Genomic DNA, 22699 nt, shown 5'->3' on the forward strand with positions numbered 1-22699 from the left:
CTTCTGACTTGGTTTTCTAACTAGGAGACAGTGATAACTATGGAAGGGAATATAAGGCAGAGAACTCTGAATCCAATTTCCTTATTGTTTTCCCCTGCCTACTCCCAACATGTACCTGAGGCAACACCTACAATGAAACATATGTAACCAGATGGTTACAAATAGAGGGAAGATGAGAAAACATGAGACAGGATTAAAGCTCCTACTTACTGTAGGCTTGCTAGATGCAAGGTACCTAGTTAAGAACTTAATAGACACCATCCAAGCCTCTAGAAAACACTGCATATTGGAGGAGATGACTGTGGTAGGATACAAGGAAGAAACGGTTACTCCAGCAGAGCTGGCAGTATAGCTCCGTGCTTCCTGGTAACCAGTGGGAAAAGGGAAACATAGCAGGCCAAAGGAAGAGGAAAGCTTTTCCTTGGCACCTGGAAGAAGGGACCATTCTGTCCCTTAAGCAAGAGTTGAGGAGTAATACCGTGGATCTGTCTTATAAGAAAACAAGTTCCCAGCTGGTGGAGGGCAGTCCTGCCTCACCCCCAAGCACTCACCCCAGAAGAGGAAGGGGAAAAAAGAAGGTGCTGAGATGGAGTTCTTCGGAGGTTGGATGCCCAAGTCGCACCCAGACCTGCTAAATCTGGCTCAGGGGAGGGCCCAGATCCCCAGGATGACACGACACTGCCAAATGACATTGACATTGTGAATTCCCAGCAGGAACAGCCCCAGCGGGCATCCAGCCAACTTCCCTCTTTTGGTAGAGATGGAGATAAAAAGTCCAAAGTGAGGAAAGAATTTGCCCAGAGTCTCTGGATGAGTTCATAGAACGGAGCTAAAATCTTGAATGTCTCCTTAAAAATTAATTGAATTCCGTATGGGGCAAAATACCCTTCAAGGAGGCAGAGGCCCAAACCACCTCTGAAGTTGTGTTTACTATGCGGAAGTGATGGTAGTAAAAGAGATGGCGCCTTTGAAGTGCAAGCAGTGTGCACTCATTGGTCACAGGAAATATGAGGCTGACACATCAGTAAGAATGCTTTTGGATGCAGTAGTAGAAAACCAAATTCAAACTAGCTCAAGCGATAAAAGGGTCTTATTGGTTATCATAAAACTCCAGGCACAGGGCAGGCATCGAGCACTGTGGAATGCCAGCGTGGCCTTCACTTCTCTCATGGTCAGAGATGGCCATCAGAGGGTCTTCTCCCATGGCCCCTGAAGCAAAGTCTGGGCTCTGGGCCAAAATGGGCCCCTACTGAACCAATTCCTGGGGCCAAGTGAATGCCACATGCTGATTGGCTTAGGATTCAGCTACTGTACCAGTACCTGGGACACAGGCGAGAAGATTAAACTGATTGGCTTAGAACAGTCAAGTCTCACCCCTGGGGCAGAGGTGGTCCCCAAACTCTAAGATCAGAGGGGTGGAAAGGGTGTTGGAGAGCGGTACACTGACAACCAGATTCAGGAGGGGGCTGTGCCCTCCCCTTCCTCTCAGGTCCAATGAAATCAGTATGTAACGACTTCTTACAGTATGTCATGGCCTGTGTTTGAAATAAAGATGCTATGGGCTGTCATGCTGTAACCGATGATCGCTGGTATTGGGCCAGAGGACCAAGGCCAGTACCAGACTTGTCCCTAATAACACCCATCCCTCGCATCCCTAAGGATGTGTGCACAGAAGAGGCAAACCAGGGCAGACACACTTGATCCTCAGCCTGGCTGCAGTGGAGCTGGCTGGTCCTTCAGAAACTTCCTTTATCTGGGTAGGCAGGCCTGAACAGCTCAGACCAAAAGCAGGCCAAAATGCCTGCGCTGCCTGCTTCTGCAAGCCCAAACCTGAGAGCTGGATCCCACCGCCTCTCTGCCTACAAGGAAAGGCCAGAGATTCCTGAAGGCATCAGAAGGGAGCATGGGAACCAGCAGGAAGCCTTGGCACCAGGGCCACCCTAGCCTTCTCAGGCCAGGAAAGAAGCCCCCAAGGGCCCACAGCTCTCTGGGAGAAGACAGAGCACTTGCAAAGACAGAGAGAGCTCTATGATCTGCCAAACAAAACAGGAAAGAGACCACACCACCTCAGTAGTCCCGGGTGCAACGCAGTAGACTTTTAACGCTTCACCCCTAGACTCCACCCCTAGAGCAGGTGAGCCAAGCAAAATTTCAGCACTTTGTGGGGAGGAGGGCTGTGGAGGGTAGAGTTTGAGGTGGGTGAGGAATAGTGAGGGAGAGAGGAATGCCTTGCTCCTGACCCACCTCTGAAGGAGCCACAGGGGAAGCTAAGGGCAGAGCGTGGGCTCCCTCTAGAGGCTTCTGTGCATGTATGCATTCATTCATTCACCAAGCCCTGCACCCCTATTTTGCACCGGGCACTTGCTAGGTGTTGCACATGCAACACTGAAGGAGTTAAACGAGGCCTCTGTTTTCACGGAGTGGGAGGTTCTCACCAGACAGTGGAAAACATGAAATCCACTTAGAGCAAATGAGGTTCTGGGGTAGTGTAGACCTGCCTCTCCAAAGGTCCTGAACTCCCTGCTGCTGCCTTTAAACCACGGAACTGGGAAGGGCCAGCTGCCAGCCCAAGCTCACTAGGCCAAGCTCCTAAGTTACAGAATAATAAAACCAGAAAAGACCCTGGAGATCCCTAAATCCCACCTGCTCGTTTCACAGATGAGAAAACCGAAGCCCAGAAAAGAGGAAAAGGCAAGATCCGCATAAAACTAACCGGCATTTGTTGAGCATCTGTGTGTGTCTGATGCTCTGGTAGGAGGAGGACAGCCAGAACCACCCAGATGAGGAGCTTCCCCACCCGATCCCTATGCCCTGGGCACCCGGGGGGCTCCCAGGCCCTTACCCCACAAAAAGGCCTTGGAGGCCATGGTCCCTTGTGTTCAGCTGAAGTCTTAAGGCCTGGAGAGCAGGCTGCAGGGGCTTCAGAGAAGAGCAACCCCCCAGGGAGGAGAAGTGGCTGCTGAAGGCATGCGCACGCGCTGGCACATGAAGTCTACTTTCCATGTGTCTGGAACCAGGCCGAAGCTTTCTGGGGTAATTTTAACCAGTATCCACTCTAGAACAATACCAAAAAAGGTAAGTTACTTGCCAGCCCAGACAGGCACATACCAAACCACTGCCCTTTCATGAATTAGACCCTGAAAACATTCAGAACTAAAGCTGCTTCAGGCACTGAAGTTAGAGCAGCCGAGCAAAGTATTCCTGTGCTGGCTGTTGGCCCTCATTGAAATTAACTGTAAAGTACCAGCTATTCTTACCCTCAGAAAACAGCCTGAGCCCCTCAGCTGTCTTGGGAGAGGGAAGGTATTTTTAGCCCCTAGAACAGCTGACTTAGGATTTGCTGCAGGAGCTAGGAGGGCAGGGGAGGATTGAATTGCAAGGGGCTAATGGGAGAGGGGGTTGGAATTAGCATCCAGGGGTCAGGAGCCAGCAGGGGCTTTAGGGCAAGTCAGTCCACGCTGCCTTTTTGATCAGCAAAGGGTCTTGGTATAAGCCAGTAGTTCTCAAAGCGTGGTCCCCATACCAGCAGCGTCAGCATCACCTGGGAACCACTGCGTTAGAAAGGCGAAGTCTCAGCCCCCGCCTCCAACCTACTGACTCAGAACCGCTGTGTGTGGGGCCCAGCAATCTGTATTTAAACAAGCCCTTCGGGGGATTCCAGTGCTAGCTATAGTTTGAGAACCACTGAGAGAGCAAACCATCTAACCAGATCCCCTTGTGGATAAGGCTCGATGAAAGAATGATCTTCATTAATGTTCTCAACTCTTGAGTGTTTGTTCAAAGCCAGGAGTCTCCAGCCCAGAAAGACATACCCACATGAAAATTCAGGTGCTCACTGGCCCAGGTTAAAAAACCCTGCTCTTTGGCAACCTGGAGGCTCTTCTCTGGATCTAACTCTGACATGCAGAGAATCTGAGTTGAAAGAGACTATGTACATCATCGACTCTACCCAAAGGAGGAATCCGCTCCACAATACTCTTGAGAGGCTCAGCCTTAGCTGGACCCTTCCAGAGACAGGGAGCTCACTGCTTCTAAAGGGCCTCTTTGCAATGGCCCTTGACTTAACTGGGGAGAATCAACTCTTGTTCATTCCTAGATAGGTTTATACCAACCAAGCTCCAATAACGTGGCTGAAATACAGGCTTATAAACCCAAATTAAAGAAAGTAACTGTCCTAAATGGTAGACATGAAATGTAATATTTTTGTAATAACCCATCTCAGTGCTGGAGAACACTGGGTGATGGAAAAATCCTCCTTCACATTGATCGAAATCTACCTCCCACCCGGTTTTGGCTTCAGAGCCACAAGGAGCAAACCCAAAGTCTTGCTTTCCAAAAGACAGCCTTTACTTTTCATTGCCTTGCTCGGCACGGGGGTGCAGGGAGGACTGTCTCAGAAGATGCAGGTACAGCCCACGGCGATGGTCTCCATGACTGCGCGCTGGCGGCAGGGCCCGGTGCGTGGCGGCAGCGGGCAGAGGCGACGACGCACAGGCACCTGGCTGAACACGGGCACGCTCACCATGCTGCGGTCCTCCTGCATGGTGAAGGGGTTCACGCAGCCCAGACATAGGCACCGCGCCTCCGGCAGGTCTGCAGGAATGCGGCTAGGGTCGTGGTTGATGCTGCGGGAAGGCAAGAGAGAGCACAGGGCAGAAGGATGGTTGTGGTAAAGACAAATTAGTGCCCACCCCCGATGCCCCTGCCTTTCCTAACCCAGGTTTTGATTGCACAGCAAGACCGTGCCGTGCTGGAGGAAAGGCAGTGGGCTTGCGGACCTGCAGCATCAGCATCACCTGGGAGCTTGTTAGAAATGCAGAATCTCTCCCTACCCCAGACCTCCTGAATCAGAACCTGTATACTCTTAAGATCCCCAAGAAAGTCATGGGCACAGTAAAGTAGAAGCCCAGCTTCGGAGGATCTTTATGGAGCCTTCCAGTTGCCACATTCCAGGTATGGGAGCCACTAGCGACATGTGGCTGTTTGAGCTTAAAATAATCAAAATTAGCTCCCCAGTCACACTAGCCACATTCCAAGGGCTTAGTAGTCACACGAGGCTAGTGGCTACCATATTGGACTTTACACTGTCACAGAAAGCTCTATTGAACATGCTCTTCTAGAGTCTCAGGACATAAGGTGTGTGGCTAAAAATCTTTGGCCTGGGTTCATGAGTGAGGACCCTTCAGGGTCAGTCCTTTTCTTCATTATTTATTCTCCACATATACACATGGCCCCTTCTGTGTGCCCAGGTGGTGTGCTGGGAAGTGGAGCTACAACCAAGTTAAGACACCACTCCTGTCCCCTAGGGGCAGCAGGTCTTGATTCCCAAGCCCAGCTGTGCATCCTAACCATGTGGAGATGTAGATAATGCCACTTGCTGGGCCTCATCCCTGGAGATTTTGATTGAATGGGGCATGAGAATCCTTAGATGATTCTGATGCAGGCACTGGGATGGTCCCAGTCTAGCGTGAGAGACAGATGTGCACACAGCCAACTCAGTACTGCCTGGAAGTGCTGTAACTAGAGGTGTGTACAAGACACTCGGAGCTGGAGGACGTGACATTTGGGGAAGGCCTTGCAGGCCCTTCACTGGAGACTTGGAGAACACAACGGCAGTGCCCTGCATGGATATCTCATTTAATAACAAGCCTATGAAGTAGATATTATTATCACCTCCACTTATAGTTGAGGAATCTGAGGCTCAGAGAGGCTAAGCAACTTGCCCAAAGCCACACAGCCAGTCAAAGGCAGAGCCAGGATGCAAACCCAGGCCTCCAAATCCAAGGTCTTAGCTCTTACAATGACAGGGAGAGTGGGCGAGGCATCCCCTCCAGCCCCCAACACACAGCTTACCCACTGCTGCCCAGCCTGGCCTACCTGTAGCCCCAGGGCGACAGGCTCCTCTTGTTGGACAGCCACAGCTGCAGGTTGACCTCACACTTCCTCCTGGCCGGCTCGGAGCTGTTCCTCAGCTGGGCCACCATCTCCCCCAGGTTCCTCTCATATTCCTCCATGCGGGCATATGGCTTTGCCTGGGACACGAGGTCCAGCGGCACCTGGTGAGGCCCAGGGGCCAGGGTCCCAGGCCGCCCTTGCCCCTTCCTCTTGCCTTTGGGGTTCCTGGGCTGGCCCAGCCCCAGGAAGATGGAGATGGTGAGAAGGAATAGCTGAGGAGGAAGGCCACAGGTCAAAGGTGGGAGAGCCAGGTCTCCCTCTGGGCTAAGATTTGGGGCCCAAGGAAGGGGAAAGGAAGAGGCAAGGCCTCTAGCAGGGCCACCCTCACCTGTCATGCCCTGGCCTGGTCCCACCAGCCCACCACATGTGTACAGATGCACGTATGCACCACGCTCATCGCTAAGTCCTGATGCACCTCTTAAGAATCTCCCCAGGGCTTCCCTGGTGGCGCAGTGGATGAGAGTCCGCCTGCCGATGCAGGGGACATGGGTTCATGCCCCGGTCCGGGAAGATCCCACATGCCGCGGAGCGGCTGGGCCCGTGAGCCATGGCCGCTGAACCTGCGCGTCTGGAGCCTGTGCTCCGCAAGGGGAGAGGCCACAACAGTGAGAGGCCCGCGTACCGCAAAAAAAAAAAAAAAAAAAAAAAATCTCCCCAGCCATCCACTTCACTATCTGTACCACCAGCCTCCCCTTCTTGGACAGCTCAACCAGCCTCCTACCTGGTACTTCACATCCTCCCCTGTCTCCTTCCAATCAATTCTCCACACCCTGGCCAAGGATGGGTGTTTGAAATGCAAACCTATTAACATCACCTGCCCAGGCCAGACCTCTGCTGAGTTCTCCTCCCTCAAATCACTCCTGGCTGCCCCTCACACCCGTGCTTCAGCCTTGGGCCTTCTTGCAAACCTTCCTCTCCCCATGCTCCTTTCTGCACAAGGAACTTGCACAGGCTGTTCCCTGCAGAGTCCTGCCTCTCACCCTTCAGGTCTTGGCTCCAGTGCCACTTCCTTAGGGAGGCCTCTGTGGACCTTCTTGGGCTCTCAACACCTGATGCCTCTTGCGTGACTGCAGTCTTACGGTGCATACATGTGATTCCTTCATATGTTGGGCCCACACCTAGCACAGGCTCCATGAGGGCCAGCATCATATCCATTCCCACACACTGCCTCGTCCCCTGTGTCTGCACGGTACTGGGCACTTAGGTATTCAGTAAACATTTGCTGAGTGAATGAATGCCTGTCACCATCCCTGCCCATCTGTCGCTTACAGCCTGGCAAGGAAAACAGACGGCGAACAAGAAAACGTGCACCTAAGCCTCGCTAGCAGCAGTGTGTGGATGGGACCACACAGCATGTGGTTAGAGAAGAGCAGGGCCACCCGCTTAGCCTTGTGGCAGTGGGGTGGTCTTGCAAAGACTTTCTGGGGAGGGGGCGTGTCTGGTGAGGTTTGAAGGATAAGACAGAGGCAGATATGGGCAGAGGGAGCCTAAAAATTGTATGGGGTGGGGGAAGGAAAGTGTGAAACGAGGTTTCAGTTGGTTAAGAGCTTTGCTGAAAGGAGGCTGAAAGAAGCGGCTGGGAGATGCAGCTGGGGAGGTGGGCAGGTCATGGCCAAGGATCCCTGTTGGCCTCCATGACAGCTTTGCTCCCCTCGTCCACACCCGGACCCTCTGCCTGCCTGACCCCTTGTCCACCCTCACCCGACCATCCACATCTGGGAGCATCAGGAAAGCCTCTCACTCACACGGGAGAGGACCTGGGAGCCCAGCAGAACACAGACTCCTCAGGAAGCCGGGAGAGAAGGGCCAGGACTTGGGTGAGGGCCAGGGCTGGTCAGAAGGGAGGACCCTCTAGGGGGAATTTCATCTCCTCGTTGAATCTAGCCAGGCTCCCACCTACCCTGTATCCCTCACCCTACCACCCACACGGCCCGTGCCAATCTACCCAGCCAGTCTTGACCCTTAGAAACAAGTTCCGGCAGAGCCCCTCTCGGCAGAACCATTTCTTGGCACAAAATTCATGACAGATTCAAGTGGCTGAATTCTTCCATTTTGGTCCTAGATTCTGCAGCAGAAAAATGTCTCCCTAACAATAGGCTTTCTCATCAGAGCTTCTCACATGGCGTTCTTAAACTCTGGCTCTCCCTTTATAGATGGGAAACAGAGAAACAGAAGGACTTGCCCAGGGTCACACAGCCTGGATCTCAGGACCCAGAGGCTCTTTGGAAAAACCCCGATAACGGAGATGGCCAAGATCTCCCCAGATGCCTTTGGCCTGAAAGGGCTTCAGTGTCATGGGGCTGAGCGCAGCTCAGGAGCCGAGCTACTGGCCATGGCTGCAGCCTCTGAGACCCGTCTCTGTTTCCTTCGTGTCCTGGGGGAGAGGACAGAGGGAGAACTCACCTCTGCAGATTCCAAGCCAAACAGAGGTTGCTATTAATCAATAGAGAAGAAGTAACGAAACATTCAGGCCCTAAAAAGGGATGGGGGTGGAGTGGTGAATCGTCACGTACCAGGTTGTGTGGCCAGTCCATCCTGCGAGCCAGGCGATCGGCCTGCAGCTGCCACCCGCCTGGAACCCCAGATGCCTCCGCCAGGAGAATAGCAGCAACAGGACGGCGCGAAGCAATTATAGCTCGTCAGGGGGTTGCCGGGGGAGTGGGTGGGTGGGCTCGTCATCGCCTGGGAGCCTTGGGCCCCCAGCTGGCTGGGCCTGGCGCAGTGGCAGGCGGTGAGGGGCGTGGGGGCAGGCCAGGAGCTGGGACGAGGTGCCCAGGGGCTGTTGACTGAGGGACAATGCCCTGTGTGTCTGATGGGGCTCTGGCGGGTGGCACCTCCGCCTGTGGCCTGCGGCCGGCCGCCCAGCCAGCACCCACAGGGCCGCCTGAGACAATCGGCTTCGTTAGTTTGGGGGATGGCAAGGGGGCAAGGGTGGAGGAGGGACAGGCTGTCCGTTGGTCAGGAGATCAAATGTTCTCAGAGAGAGCTAGCCAGGAGTGGGACACAGGCCCCATCTCCCAGGGAAACAGCCTCAGGCACTCCAGCCTCAGCCAGCCTCGCCAGCCTCAGGTGAGCTCCGTGGCCCCAGTACACTGGTAGTTCACAGGAGGGGAAACTGGGGCCAGAGTGAAGAAAGGACTTGTCTAGGATTATACAATGAGTGAGAGATGACAGAGCTGGGGTTCGTATCTGGTCCCCATGTGGGGCTTTATCCACCACCCCACTCTGTTTTTCTTGGCATATTTTCTGCACAATTCTGGCCTGCTATGAACATGTTTCTGAATCTGTGTGCTCTCACGCAGGCCAAGTCACGGGTTCGTGAGGACTTCACGGCCGGTTGTCCTGGCCTTCCAGATGCAACACTCCCCCTCGTGTAGAGAAGGTCTCCACTCCAAGGGCCTGCCCCTGTGTGGCTGCTTGTGACTTCCATTCTCTCTCAGCCTCAGTTTCCTTCTCTGTAAAATGGGAGTCATACCCAGGAATCGACAGTGGCCTGGCCCATTTTTCCCTGAAATCTTTCTGAGTCTCAGTGCCCCCATCTCTAGGATGGGGATGTCATAGTAGCCGCCTCTTGGGGCTGCCACAAGAAGTAAGGGAAATAACCCATGTTAAACAACTGGCACAGTGCCACGTAGTATGTGCTCAATAAACACAGCTGTTTATTATGAATGTTATCATTATAAAATAATTGTATAATTGTTACTGGGAACGTTAGCATCAGAGCAAAGCACGGTTCTCATTGCTCAGCCAACTCTCCTTTCTACCCCCTCGGGCCCACCCTCATGGCTGAGAGACTTCTGGGCTTCACAGGCTCTGGCCACAATTTCATGAGCTCAGGTGACCCCAGGGTCTACACATCCTGGAATCACGGGCTGAACGGACCAGCCCTGCTGGTCTGGATCTCTCCCCTTGAGTGAGCAGCCCAGCTGAATGTGAGCGAGCAAGTCCCCCCCCCAGCCCCGGCATCCGGGGGATGGAGGAGAGGGGGGAAGGGGGTGTGAAGAGGACAGGGGAGGGACACCGTGAACAGGCATCCAGGACTGCACCGTCCTACTCAGGGCCACTCTTGGCCATTTACAGGAATCACCGAGGGAAGAACGCAGGGTGCAAGGCGCTCCTGAATGTCACAAGATTGATCTGTCCGGGGCAGGTTTCCACAGCATAACTGAGAAGCTGGCTGAGGCTCGAGCTCATGAGAGATACCACCATATTTGGTCAAATACTAGACAGGGCTCTATTCTACCACTGGAAACTCCAGAGGGAGGGGGACTCTGAAAATACTTCCTCAAGTAACAAGGCCCCCAGCCCCACCCCAGGCTGTCCCAGCCCCACCACTACTGTCCTTTTCACACGTGAAACAGCCAGCACGAGGGGGCGAAGGATGGGGGCAACCTGGCTGTAACCTGTGCAGCCTCCTTGCTGTCCCTCTGCTGCTGCTGCCGGTGGGGTCCAACAGACACGCAGCTGGCGGGGACACATCCCTGCATCCACAGAACGGTGGAGAAATTAAAAGATGGGGATTGGGGCTGCTAGGGGGTTCCTCTGCTTCTCAGGACCCCTGAAAGCATCACACTCTCCTTACCTGCTGGCGACACACACTGCTGGCTTCCGGCTCCCGAAGACAGGACTTGGCCGCCTCAGCTTCCAACTTCACGTAGATTCCAGGGTCCTGGGCCCAGAGTTCTGATGGGGCGGGCCCAGGAATTTGCACCTTAACAAGGCCCCAGTCTGGGAGCTATAGGGGTCCTCGCCCATCCCCTAGCTCATTCCCTGCCCTACCGCCATTCTACCACAAGGAGACCAAGGCCCAGGGAGCAACAGGCCTTACTTACCCAAGCTCACACAGCATGTCGGTGCAAGGCGGGGTAAGGCTGGTTTGAGCACAATTCAGTCTTCTAATTCTTACTAGTTTTCTCCAAACTTTATACATACAGCTCTGGGCTGGGCTAGGCCTCTTGGCTGCTTAAGAGGGAATCTAGGAGCCAGGCCAGTCCCTCTGGGAGTCCCAGAGCCCCCTCAATGTGGAGGGGGATCTGTGTGTACCCAAGCAGGTACAGTGGGGAGTCAAGGATGGGCCCAGGGACCATCACTGGGTTTCCCATTCCTGGGCCATCTCAGGCTAGGAAGGAGGGCCATTCTTCTAGCCTTGGTTTATAGAAACCACTGAGAGGTCATCAGCCCTGAAGGATATCCTGAAGGTGAACCCTGGCCAACCACTTAGAGACCCTACCCCTCAGGTCAGAGCCAGGCCTGAGGGAGGCATGGGAACTTGGGCTTCAGGGGTCTCTGCCCCACAGCAGAGTTGGGGTCCTTAGGTCTTTTCTCTCAGAAGGTGATCAACACAGGGGAATGAGGAAAGGGGTGGATGGGCTGGAGAGTGAGTGTCAGGGAATGGTCGTGCTCAGAGCCACCAGGTCCGTTAGCTGCCGCCCAGCTAGGAGCAGTTCTGTACTCACCACCAGGTGGCGCCACCAGAAAGCCAGACACCTCCAAGGAGCAGGCAAACCCTGGCAGAACTTCCGTGCCAGCCACCCCTTTTCCCTAGAATGGACCCTGGGCTGAAAACGAGGGAACCAGGTAAGTAAAAGTCCTTTGCCTGCCCCCGGCTGCCCAAGTAACCCTACTGTTGATGAGGACCAGTGTCCGGGACACCTTCCACATCAGATCAGGAAGAGCACGACCAGCCAAGAGTGAGGGGGCAGAGGTGGGGAGGGTTGGGGGCTTCTGTCTGCTGTGTCAGTGATTCCCTTCACTTGGAGCACCTACCACGTGCTAGGCCCTATGCATCTGGCACCTGGACACCGTCATTTTCAGAAAGAAACAATTAGCAATAATAGCTGCTGTATAATTCTACTTACTGACCACCAGGCACTGTGCTAAGTCCTTCGTGTGCATTGTTTTATTAAATCCTTCCAACCACCTTGTGGCGAGGTCCTAATTTTATCCCGAATCTATGGATGGGGAAACTGAGGCTCAGAGAGCCCAAAGTCACAGAGCATTCAAAGCAAGTTTGTCTGATTCCTGCACGTGCTGTTCCCTGCTGTGCGGGAAGGAGAGGAGAATCACAGCCAGGAAGGAGGCAGGAATGCCCAGGAAGGAGGCAGCTGATCATCAAGGAGGATCTGTGCTTGCCTCAACCTCACCCTGACATCTTCAAACCAGATCCTGCATGTCAGGGAGGTCACTGAGCCCAAGCCCAAACTAGAGTCCTCCAAGAGGATCTGAGAGCTCCCAAGGTGTGGGCATGGCACCCAGCAATGTTCCTGGCACACAGTAGGCATTCACTAAATACTTGATGCATTGAATCAAAACAGCCGTATGTATGTGATACAGGGTGATAATGCTGGGATGGAGCATGGGAGCCCAGAGCAGCGGGGACCTGGAGGAGGAGGTGCAGTTCAGGAGGTAAGAGTTCAGACTCCAGAGGTTGACAGACCTGAGTTTTAATCCTGCCTCTGCCAATTCAGAGCTGTGTGACCTTGGGAAAGTTACTTGACTTCTCTGAGCCTTAGTTTCTTCTGCACAGTGGAGATAATGGTAACTTGGCTCTCAGTGGATGGTCGTTGGGACCAAAGACAATGCATGTTAAAGCACTTAGCAGAGCGCTTGACAAAAGTAAGCCCTCAATTAGTGGCAGCTGCAATTGTTACTGTGATTATTAAAAATAACTTTTGAGTTGGGCCTTCAAAAGGATGCTTCTGGAGTGTTCCTAGGTAGGAGGTGGGGACAAGGATAGAACCAGCAGAAGAACGTAGAGGTCCCTGTTCCCAGTGGGCCCACCCTGGAGCCTCGGCTGGGCCAGGAAGGCCTGCGGGATTCGGTGTAGAGATTTGCCCAAGTGGACCCAGTAAGGTCAGGGAGGCAGGAGACTAGCAGGCGCCTCTACTGCAAGATGGAGGGGGGCTGTGGCCAGGAGGGTGCATCCTCCACTGGAGGTCTTGGCTCTCCTGCCGCACTGCCCACCCCACCACACCCCCACCCCCTTGGGGTAGGAGTCCTTCTCCCAGGCCCATATTTGCACAAATGCCTCCCTCACTGCTCACTCCAGAGCCCCAGCCAAGAGGCACTATTTTAAGCTCCCTGGATGGGAACGCTGTTGGTGGGAACAGACCCAGCAAGAGAGCTCCCAGTTCTCAAAAAAGGGCAAGGCCTGGGCGAATGGGCGGCCACTGGGATGTGCAGAGGGTCCGCCACATCCACATGACCCTCTGCCCAGGCCAGGCGCCAATACCTCCTCCCCCAGGGGAGCAGTCAAGGAAATGCGAGTTGAGGAGGACTGCAATGGGTGGGCTTGTGCTCTGGGGCTGGGTGTCCGAGGCCTCCCTGCCACCCAGCATCCAGCCTCGAAAACACCAAGTTTGTGTCTCTGGGTTGCGGATTGACGCTGGGGAATATCTTGTGTAGGAACCTCTTCTAAAGCATCTTTGCTAGGCACGTCCAGTGTAGGGAGATCATTCATCTCTGAGGATGCACATCCCGCTTTTTAAAGCTCTCGATGTTGAACATAATAGTAATAATGATAAAAGTTTTCTCTTTCGTTATGCTACAGTGCCCTCCTATCATGCAATATGGTGTAGAGGGAGACTGCAGACTTCAGAAATGATGCTTGGACACATGCTCTGCCCCTTCTAATGTGGCCACATCCATTCTTCCTCACTTCAATGAGCCTCAGTTTCCTCCTAGGGTTGTTAAAGTGGCCTTATCATAAAAATTATGATTTGCCTGTCATACAAAGGGTACTTAAGATTTGGCCAGTTTGGGCTGCTTTTATTGTAATGTGGTTGGTTTGTGTGTGACTGTGTTTGTTGTACAGTGTTTTTGTGTTACGTGTGCTATTTTTGCTTTTGGATTGTGAAAAACCAGTATAGGCTAATATTTAAAGCACACACTCTGAACTAAAGCGACTGAACCCCAGCCCCTCCACAAAACTGCTGGGTCACCTTGGGCAGGTGGCCTAACTTTTCTGAGCCTATGTGTCCTCCTCGAGAGGAAGGAGAATTTAATGGGATAATGCACATAAAGCACCTGGCACAGTGTGGGCTCAGTGAATGGCCCTGCTATTATTTCGTTGTACACATTATTCTTAGCTGTGCTCAATCAGCTCACACTGAACAATTCTAGAACAACTTTTTTCGAACACTTTCCAGTTGCCAGAGTGCCAGTAATAGAATGGACTGCCCTGAGCTCCCCATTAGCCAAGGTGTTTTAGCAGAGGCCAGAAGACCAGCTGTGAGGGAGATGCAAAAAGAAGAGAGAGTTGAGCTTGGTGAGCTTTGAAAGTTCCCTTCCAGCCCTGAGAGGTCGAATCTCATGTCCAAGGCCTCAGGCCCCATGTGGGGCTGTCCTGCCTGCCTCTACTTGCCCAGACCTAGACAGGAAGGAGCCCAAGGGGGCCCGTGAGGGATGTGGAATAAACAGCCTGTCCCCAGGGCAGATGGAGGCGCCGGGCCCCCTGCCCACCAACACATCCTCCCCTCAGTCCCGGGGGATGTTTATACTCTGGTCAGAGTTTACAGGACGTCTGAACTTACAAGATCCAGAGTTCTGATCTTCCCCCACAAGCTGTCAGCCCCTCCTCTTGCTGGGTGGGTCTGCATCTATTTTGGGTGGGAAGCCCCGTCCTCCAGCGGAAGCAGGAGAAGGGTACAACATGAGAAATGTTCTCTTCAGACCCCCAGAGGCCAGACCCCGGAGGAAGAAGAGCTTGTGCTGTGGAGGATGAGGGGAAAAGGGGGTGGTGTCTCCTGGCTGTTTATGGGAGAGGAGTCCTGGGAGGGAGAGGCAGGGGGAGGGGGGACACTTCCACTGCAGCTTGGGTTCAAAGGCCTGCTCCCCCAACACAGCTAATAACAGATGGTACTTACCAAAGGCTGACTTACATATTGGCTTCAGCTATTGGCTCAGAGAGCGCTGTTTTTATTGAGCTGGTTTTGGTGTATATCTGCGTGACTGCGAATTTGCGGCTGGGGTCTTGCACGTGCGTGTTTTGTTTTACTGTTTTTTTTTTTGAAGAGTCACCAGGTGGAAGCTTCTTGCAGGCAGCGGACATGCCTTACTCACACGTGCTTCTCAGCGCCTGGCTCAGGAGCCTGGGCCCCCACTGCGACCAGAGCAGGACCTGCGGAGAGAACAGAGAAACCCTGAGGCTACTCACTACCCACCACTTGGGGGACAGGCAGCGACTCCAAGATGCATCACCTCACATGTCAGCAAGGAGCCCTTATGGCCACAGCCAAGGCCTCCATCCCCACCCTGCCTCCCCCACTGGAAAACAGCCTCAAAAACTTACAGGCTCTTAGAGCTACAGTGAACCTCAACCCAGGCCTCCCTGCAGAAGCTTGTCTCTGTGGCCTGAACCTGTTGGGGGACAATATTGAGAAGCTGCCCCGGGTGACGGTTTAACTATCTTGTCTGAGAGGCTCTGTAAGTTTCTGGGAGCTGTGGCCTTCAAGGCAGGGGCAATGAAGAGCCTTGGGAGGTCTCGAGAAGGGTTTATTCCCTTCATTTATCGAATATAGGGACTTCCCTGGTGGTCCAGTGGTTACAAAGCCACCTACCAAGGCAGGGGACATGGGTTCAATCCCTGGTCGGGGAACTAAGATCCCACATGCCACAGAGCAACTAAGCCCGTGCGCCACAATTACTGAGCCTGCGCTCTACAGCCCGCGAGCCGCAACTACTGAAGCCTGCACGCCCTAGAACCTGCATGCTGCAACTACTGAGCCCACGCGCCGCAACTACTGAAGCCCGTGCGCTTAGGGCCCGTGCTCCGCAACAGGAGGAGCCACCGCAACGAGAAGCTCGCGCACCGCAACCAAGAGTAGCCCACGCTCACCGCAACTAGAGAATGCCCACGTGCAGCAACGAAGACCCAATGCAGCCAAAAAATTAATTAAAAAAAAAAAAGTTTTATTTTAATTAAAAAAAAAAAAAAGTTTCTGAGCTCATGTTCTTACAGAGGATGGTGGAGGTAACAGTACCAACATTTTAGGACCAGCCTGTGACTTAGGGCTCTTGCTGGGCCCCTCTCCTCTCAGTCCCCTGTACCCCCTGTATCCGTGGGAACTCCCTCATTTCCTGGGAAGCCCATGACCTCAGCCCTCGGGGCATGTGGAGGAAGGTACAATGTCTCCAGAATGTGAAATCTTGCCAAATTTCCATTGGAAGGTCGGTTCTCATAAATATTGTATATTTGTGGAGAAGCAGGAAGAAGTGGCTAGCATGGAATCTGACCATTTCCAAAGTCTGGTTCCCAACAAAGAAGCCTCGATCATTGTTCTACTGTCAGAAGACAGTGTCAAGGTTTCTGGCCCTGGGAGACAGAGGTGGTCCAGCCCTAGGCCCCAGGCAGGTGCTGCAAGTAGTTGCCTAGTGTTTACAGTGATATCCCTCTTACATTCATAGCACTCTACAGTTTACAAAGCACATTTATATCCGTGACTTTATTTACTCCCCGCATCAATCCCATGTGAATATCAGATTTTCACAGAAGACAAAATTGAGGCCCAGGGAAGGGAAATAACCTGCCCATATTCATATAGTGAGGAAAAGGGGGCAGAGCTTGAGATGAAAGGCTGGGCCTCTGAGACCACTCTTGACCTCAACCCCACCCTAACCTTTTGCCCAGTTAGGGAATGAGCATTGGAAGTAGGCCGTGGTTAGAAGTGGGCACCCTGTCATTAGGCAGTGGACACAGAGCCAAAGGCCAACCAAATCATTTCTGATATGGCCTGGCTGTGCTCTACAGACAAACTTACATTAGAGGGAAATGTGTCTGGCGAGAGGGCTCAGTGCGCAAGGGATATGTTTTCTGAGTCAGCTCTGGAGAGAGTTCAAGGGTTGGGGTGACCCCAATCTCCCTCTCCACCAGCAGTGTGCTCTTGGAAAAAACTGGAACTGCTTGGCTCTTCAATCAAGCACTCACATAGCTATGTCCATAATTTTTTGTCTTCCATATTGGGATTCCTTTGCATTCTACCTCCTTATCTCAACCACAGAGCCAGCTCTGACTCTGTCATTCCAGAATCACTTACAAATCTTGTTTTTTAGACCAATTCTTAGAATCACAGGCTCAGTGGGACCCTACAGATCATTTTGCTGGCGTCTCAGTGATACTCCTATCAGATGCTCCCAAGTTTCTTACTAGTCTCTACTTGTTTTAAATGTCTACCTCCCCGCTCCTTCCATCTGCTGATGACAAATTTCCTTTTGAGAATACAAAGAACAAAGCTGCTCCCTTTGCCTATGACAAGTAGTATCAGTCAGGATGGGCCAAGTTGTGCTGCATTAACAAACAATCCTCTTGGAGGCTTAGGCCAGCAAAGGCGTCTTTCTCACCTATATTACAAGTCCTGTGTAGGCTGCTTGGGCACGCTATGCTCATCAGAATCACTCAACGACACAGAATGACAGAAGCTTTATCATGATACTTTCTTCCACAAGCACCATAATGGAATCAGAGGTATGTAGGCAGTGGATTTACAGCAGTCAATCATGGGTTCTGGCGTCTTAGCTCCAACCACTTATTTCCTTCAGGCAAATTCTTTCATCTAAAAAGATTGTCAGTTTTTTTATCTATAAAGTGAGGATCATGACAAAGTACCTACCTCACAGATTTGCTGTGAGGTTAACTAAAAGGATGAATGTAAACCCTTAGCCCAGAGTCTGGTTCATAGAAAGAATTCAATAAATTCAGTTATTATGTATAATGTTAATATAGTATTATGTTAACTTAATAATGCCTACCATCTCCAGACAGAACAGTGCTCCTTTCCACTGTTCCTCATGTTGACCAGTTTGAATTCCTTCAAAGAGTTCTTTTTTTTTCTGCAAGTCATTTTCACATTATTTTTACGCATTTTATCTCATGAGAGAGGCCCTAAGCGTTCAGAGCTGAGGCACAAAAGGATACATCCATGTGTCTTGCCAACCCCAAGCAATTTATCCAGTTCAAGATACATTACCAAGTCCTTCTGAGGAGTCCAGGGAAGGGAAGTCAAATCTGGAGAAGAATCCTGGCTTGAGATACAACACTATGGTAGAGAGACACAGAAATCAAACTGTAGAATGTCAGAGTTAGAAGAGACATTTAGAACAAGCAAGTCTCATCATGTCTTCTCTTTTACAGATGGGGAAACACAACTCCAGAGAGGGAAAGGGACTGCTACAATGTCACACAGCAATTCAGTGTCAGAGCTGGGGCCAGAGCCCACTTCCTTTAATCCCAATCTTGGGGCTTTCTGCACATCACGTAAGGAGATAACATTCTCTACCACTGGGTGAGGAGGGGGCAGATCTCTCGGAATTATGGCTTGTCCTCATTTCACAGAGTTGTACTCCGACGGAGTTGTAAAGTTAAGAACTTTATAAACATTACCTTATTAAGGCTTCTTGGAAACCCAAAGTCACAGCTCCTCTGGGTCATGGGACATGTGTTGAGCATCCAGTGAACAAACAAAGGGTAATGTTATATTTTTCACTTCGTTTAGGAAACCTGGCTTCTAATTATAGGATTTGTTTAACAGTGCCGGGTGGTTTACGAAGGCCTGGAGTCAGCCTGCCGTCCTCAGGGCTGCTGAGGAGCATCAGATGGGCAGACACGGAAGGGGTGGGGGTGGGTAGCAGGGAGGGGACCTCAGCAGCAAAGGGGAGAGAGGGAGGAGCAAAGTCAACTTAAGCTGAGGTCTGGAGGGGGCTATTAATTTTCCCTAATCCCATCAACCAGGTTGCTCCCATTTGGAAATTATCTCCAATAACCCCACTCTGTTACCATAACCCTTTCATATCTGGGCAGTGCATCAATTTGCTCTGTGGCAAGCAGGTGAAACAAGGACCACATAACTCTTGGGTTCTATGAACAATTGAGCCCCCTGCAATAGCAGTCAGGATTAGTGTCCCCCTCCCTGGGGAAAAATGGAATAGGACCTGGCTTGATCTCCATGGTTATTTAAATAAACATATTTTAAGTAAGTTATTTTTTAAAATAAATCTTTATAAATTTTGTAAAGTACTATAATACGAATGTATTGTATTCCCTTAACACAAATAAAAAATAGAAATTAGATAGAAGTAAAAATAGAAGTCTGTAATATTATATACAATAACTGTATATATAACTATAGTATAGACTATAACTCAGCCCCTTTAGTTAAGCTCATTACCTCAATGTAAATCAGGAAAAAATCAAAACCAGAAAACTACAATGAAGTAAGTCCAAATCACCCAAATTCCCACATTCTTGCAAACGGCTAACAGTGCATTTTCACACACATGTGCAACCACACGCACACTCACACATGTTACAGGGTGTTCGTTGGCACCATTCATGGTGTGATTACTGCAGCTCAATTGGTCCTCAGACTTCAAATGTTCAAGGCCCATATGCCAGTAAGGGCAGGAAGTCAGACCTGCAATGTAGCCACTCTCCCCAAGGTTCTTACCATCTTCCTCTTATGCACCCAGGGGTCCCCTAGTCCTTACAGGTGTCTTGGGGGTGGGGTCAGTGTTGAGTCCCATCTGGTGCTATATCAATGTGCTGACCATGATAGAAGGATATGAACGTCCAAGCAGAAGCTGGTCTTGGTGAGTCATATCCCAAACTGTGGGTCATGTTCACAACTCCCAAAGGGGCCACAGAGGTGAAAGCTAGTATTCTCCCTAGGCCAGGGAAGGACTCCAAGCTAACCGCCCAGGGCCCTTCAACAAGGGCGAACCTGTCCCACTTCCTATCAACATTTGTATACCAGGGAGTCACAGAATTTTTGAGGGCTGTGCCACACCATTGTCCCTCCCCTACAACCACTTTTCCCTGGCGATCAGCACAAAAGGTTTGTTACATCCCTCTCCCTGCCTTTCCCAGAAATACTCCCTTCAGGCAGTTCATAATGACCTTCTGTCCTGATCTGTCCGTGCACTGGACTAAGGGACAGACAAAACACAAACTTAACCTCCAGCAGGGCACCTTGCTACATCCACACTTACCCCTACACACAGACACATCATTTATTTTGTTATGGTAAAAATATGCATAACATAAAACTGAACATTTTAACTATTTTAAAATTAATTAATTAATTTGTTTGTTTTTATTTTTGGCTGCGTTGGGTCTTCATTGCTGTGCGCGGGCTTTCTCTAGCTGCGGTGAGCGGGGGTTACTCTTCATTGCGGTGCGCGGGCTTCTCGTTGCGGTGGCTTCTCTTGTTGCGGAGCACGGGCTCTAGGCACGCAGGCTTCAGTAGCTGTGGCACACGGGCTCAGTAGTTGTGGCGCACAGGCATAGTTGCTCCACGGCTAGGGCTCAAACCCGTGCCCCTTGCATTGGCAGGCAGATTCTTAACCACTGCGCCACCAGGGAAGCCCCCATTTTAACTATTTTCAAGGGTACAATTAAGCTTTGAAAAATTGATTTGATGACAATTATAAGTACTTCTTCACTAATTGTCTCTTACTTACCTCTCAGAATCAAACTCTGTCAATGAAACAAAAAAGTCTTATGCTCATCAAAGAAAACATATGGAGCTTGATTTTGTTTTTAATTCTTCTTCTTTAAAAATTTTATTTATTTTTATTTTTGGCTGCTTTGGGTCTTCGTTGCTGTGTGCGGGCTTTCTCTGGTTGCAGCGAACAGGGGGCTACTCTTCGTCGTGGTGTGCGGGCTTCTCATTGCAGTGGCTTCTCTTGTTGCGGAGCACGGGCTCTAGGCGCCCGGGCTTCAGTAGTTGTGGCACGTGGGCTCAGTAGTTGTGGCTCACGGGCTCTAGAGCACAGTCTCAGTAGTTGTGGCGCACGTGCTTAGTTGCTCCGTGGCATGTGGGATCTTCTGGGACCAGGGCTCGAACCCGTGTCCCCTGCATTGGCAGGCGGATTCTTAACCACTGAGCCACCAGGGAAGCCCTGGAGCTTGATTTTTTAACAGCACTTTTCAAAACATGTCTCCCGAATGATCACCTCTGAGCTGTGCCTTTTGGGTCGAATTAGCATGAAGTCAGGGCTGGGGGTTAGGGACAGGTTGGAGGTGAGAACATGAAGTGTGAGATAAAGCTCATAGGACCTCAGGGCTGGAAGGGACTTGCCAAGTTGTCATCAGCCTGTTTGCATTCCTCTAGCATCACAGAACTCATCACTTTACCAAGACAGCCCATCAGCCCATCTCATCCTTGAGTTAATCCACTGACTCAAAAAAGTCCTTCCTGCATAGCTCTAAACGCCACCTTCCTGAAGGTTCTAACTGTATCAGCTCAACCTCTTCATCGATCACCTGTAGAGGTGGAGCAGCTCTGCCCGGCCCCCTGAGTCTCCTGTTCTTCAGGACCCTCAACCTCCTGCTAGGGATTCCCTTGCCCCTGACTGCACACACCCTCTGAGGACACAGAACTCATCAAACACACTCTCATACCCAGCCCTTAACAAGAAGCTCCCCTCACCTCCTAAGATGCCTTATTCACACATACAAAGCCAGAGTCTCGCTGACCTGTTTCCTCTGGGAGCAGAGGGATTTCACGGCTGCCTTGCCACAGTGTGAAAAGAAAAGCCACTTCACACAATGGTTAATAGACGTAAAGCACTAGTAACTCCCAGGAGAGGGCATGGGAGGAAAGAGAAATGGCTTCAAAAATGTTTGAGACAGATATATGGACACTGAGTCATATATGGCTGCCATTTAGTTAGCCTTCTGAGATATTTTGGTGCCAGGACACCTCCTCTCCCAGGATCTGCCTGCAGGTTGCTTCAATTCCTTGTTCTCGCCTCTGGTAACAGACCTTACGATAACGGAGACTGTTGGCTCACAGGGGTGGCCAACTCATGCTTGGCCAGGCACAGAGTTCTTGGGCATTGAAATGGTGGGCCTTTCCATAACTTATACTGGTCACTTTTCTGTTTTCTTTTCTGTCTTGATGTAATATCTCTGATGCTACAGTAGCACAAGTAATAGAAGCATAACAAGTTTCACAACCTCCAAAGTGGACTTTCCATAATTTCGATGGTTCCGTTGGGCTGGCTTTATCTTTACCCTGGGATCTGCTGGTGGTGCTTTGGAGTGTCAAATCAGAACACTGAACAGGAGCGGGGAGCGGTGGTTACAAGCCTTCCCTGCCATGATCTTACAACCCAGGGGTACGCTTGTGAATGGTATCCATCTTCTAGGTTCAGGAGGGAAGGGGATGACATAAATGGCAAGCCTGCTGTGTGTCAGGTGTGGTGTCATAACCCTTAAAATAAATACCTGGCATTTACTGAGCCCTTACTCTGGAGCTGCACAGGGCTAACCCCTTCGTAAGCATGGTCTCGCTTCGTCTTCACAGCAATCCTGGGAGGTAGGGGCTCTTTCTGGCCCCATTTTACAGAGGAGGAAAGTGAGGTTCACAGATGTTAAACACAGTTCCCATCCCCACTCCCCGTGGGAAGCAGTAGAGGCAGTACTGAGCCCAGTCTGGCTCCATAGTTGACCCATCCCCTAGGACTGCAGCGGCCAACCCACCTGACCCTTGTGGCAACACCAAAAGGCAGGCCCTATGTTTCCCATTTCACAGAGGAGTAAAGTGAGGCTCAGAGCAGCAGTTGAAGAACTGTGCCCAGACCTCACAGCTAAGAAACAGCAAAGGCAGGAACAAACACACAGGCCTCCCGACAAGAGAATTCTTTCCTCAGAAGGAACAAAGTCGGTGTGAAGCTCCTCCTACCAGACTGGGAGCCTCTTAAGGTCAGGGACGGTGTAGGGTTCAGCACCCCACACCCCCGGAGCTGC

At 51.4% G+C, this 22699-nt stretch overlaps 1 protein-coding gene across 3 annotated transcripts; it reads right to left on the minus strand.

The window, feature by feature from the left end:
- Positions 1–4179: 4179 nt before the first annotated feature.
- Positions 4180–11495, minus strand: IL17B (interleukin 17B). Of its 3 annotated transcripts, XM_089909540.1 has the most exons (4): positions 11412–11495; positions 10538–10638; positions 5878–6167; positions 4180–4625 (listed from the first exon to the last, which is right to left on the minus strand). In XM_089909540.1, exons 3-4 carry the CDS (start codon positions 6012–6014, stop codon positions 4394–4396), a joined length of 369 nt encoding a protein of 122 aa, XP_089765666.1. In that variant the 5' UTR covers positions 6015–6167; positions 10538–10638; positions 11412–11495; the 3' UTR covers positions 4180–4393. The 3 variants fall into 3 exon arrangements, with proteins under 3 accessions (XP_089765666.1, XP_030618639.1, XP_022445781.1); XM_030762779.2 differs by lacking the exons at positions 10538–10638; positions 11412–11495 and adding an exon at positions 8469–9158; XM_022590073.3 differs by lacking the exons at positions 10538–10638; positions 11412–11495 and having other exon boundaries at positions 5878–9158.
- Positions 11496–22699: the final 11204 nt, after the last annotated feature.

Source organism: Delphinapterus leucas, chromosome 3 (genome assembly GCF_059928025.1).
Source record: "Delphinapterus leucas isolate spDelLeu-1000000601 "Yukka" chromosome 3, BTC_Dleu_Yukka2, whole genome shotgun sequence".
Lineage (NCBI taxonomy): Eukaryota > Metazoa > Chordata > Mammalia > Artiodactyla > Monodontidae > Delphinapterus > Delphinapterus leucas.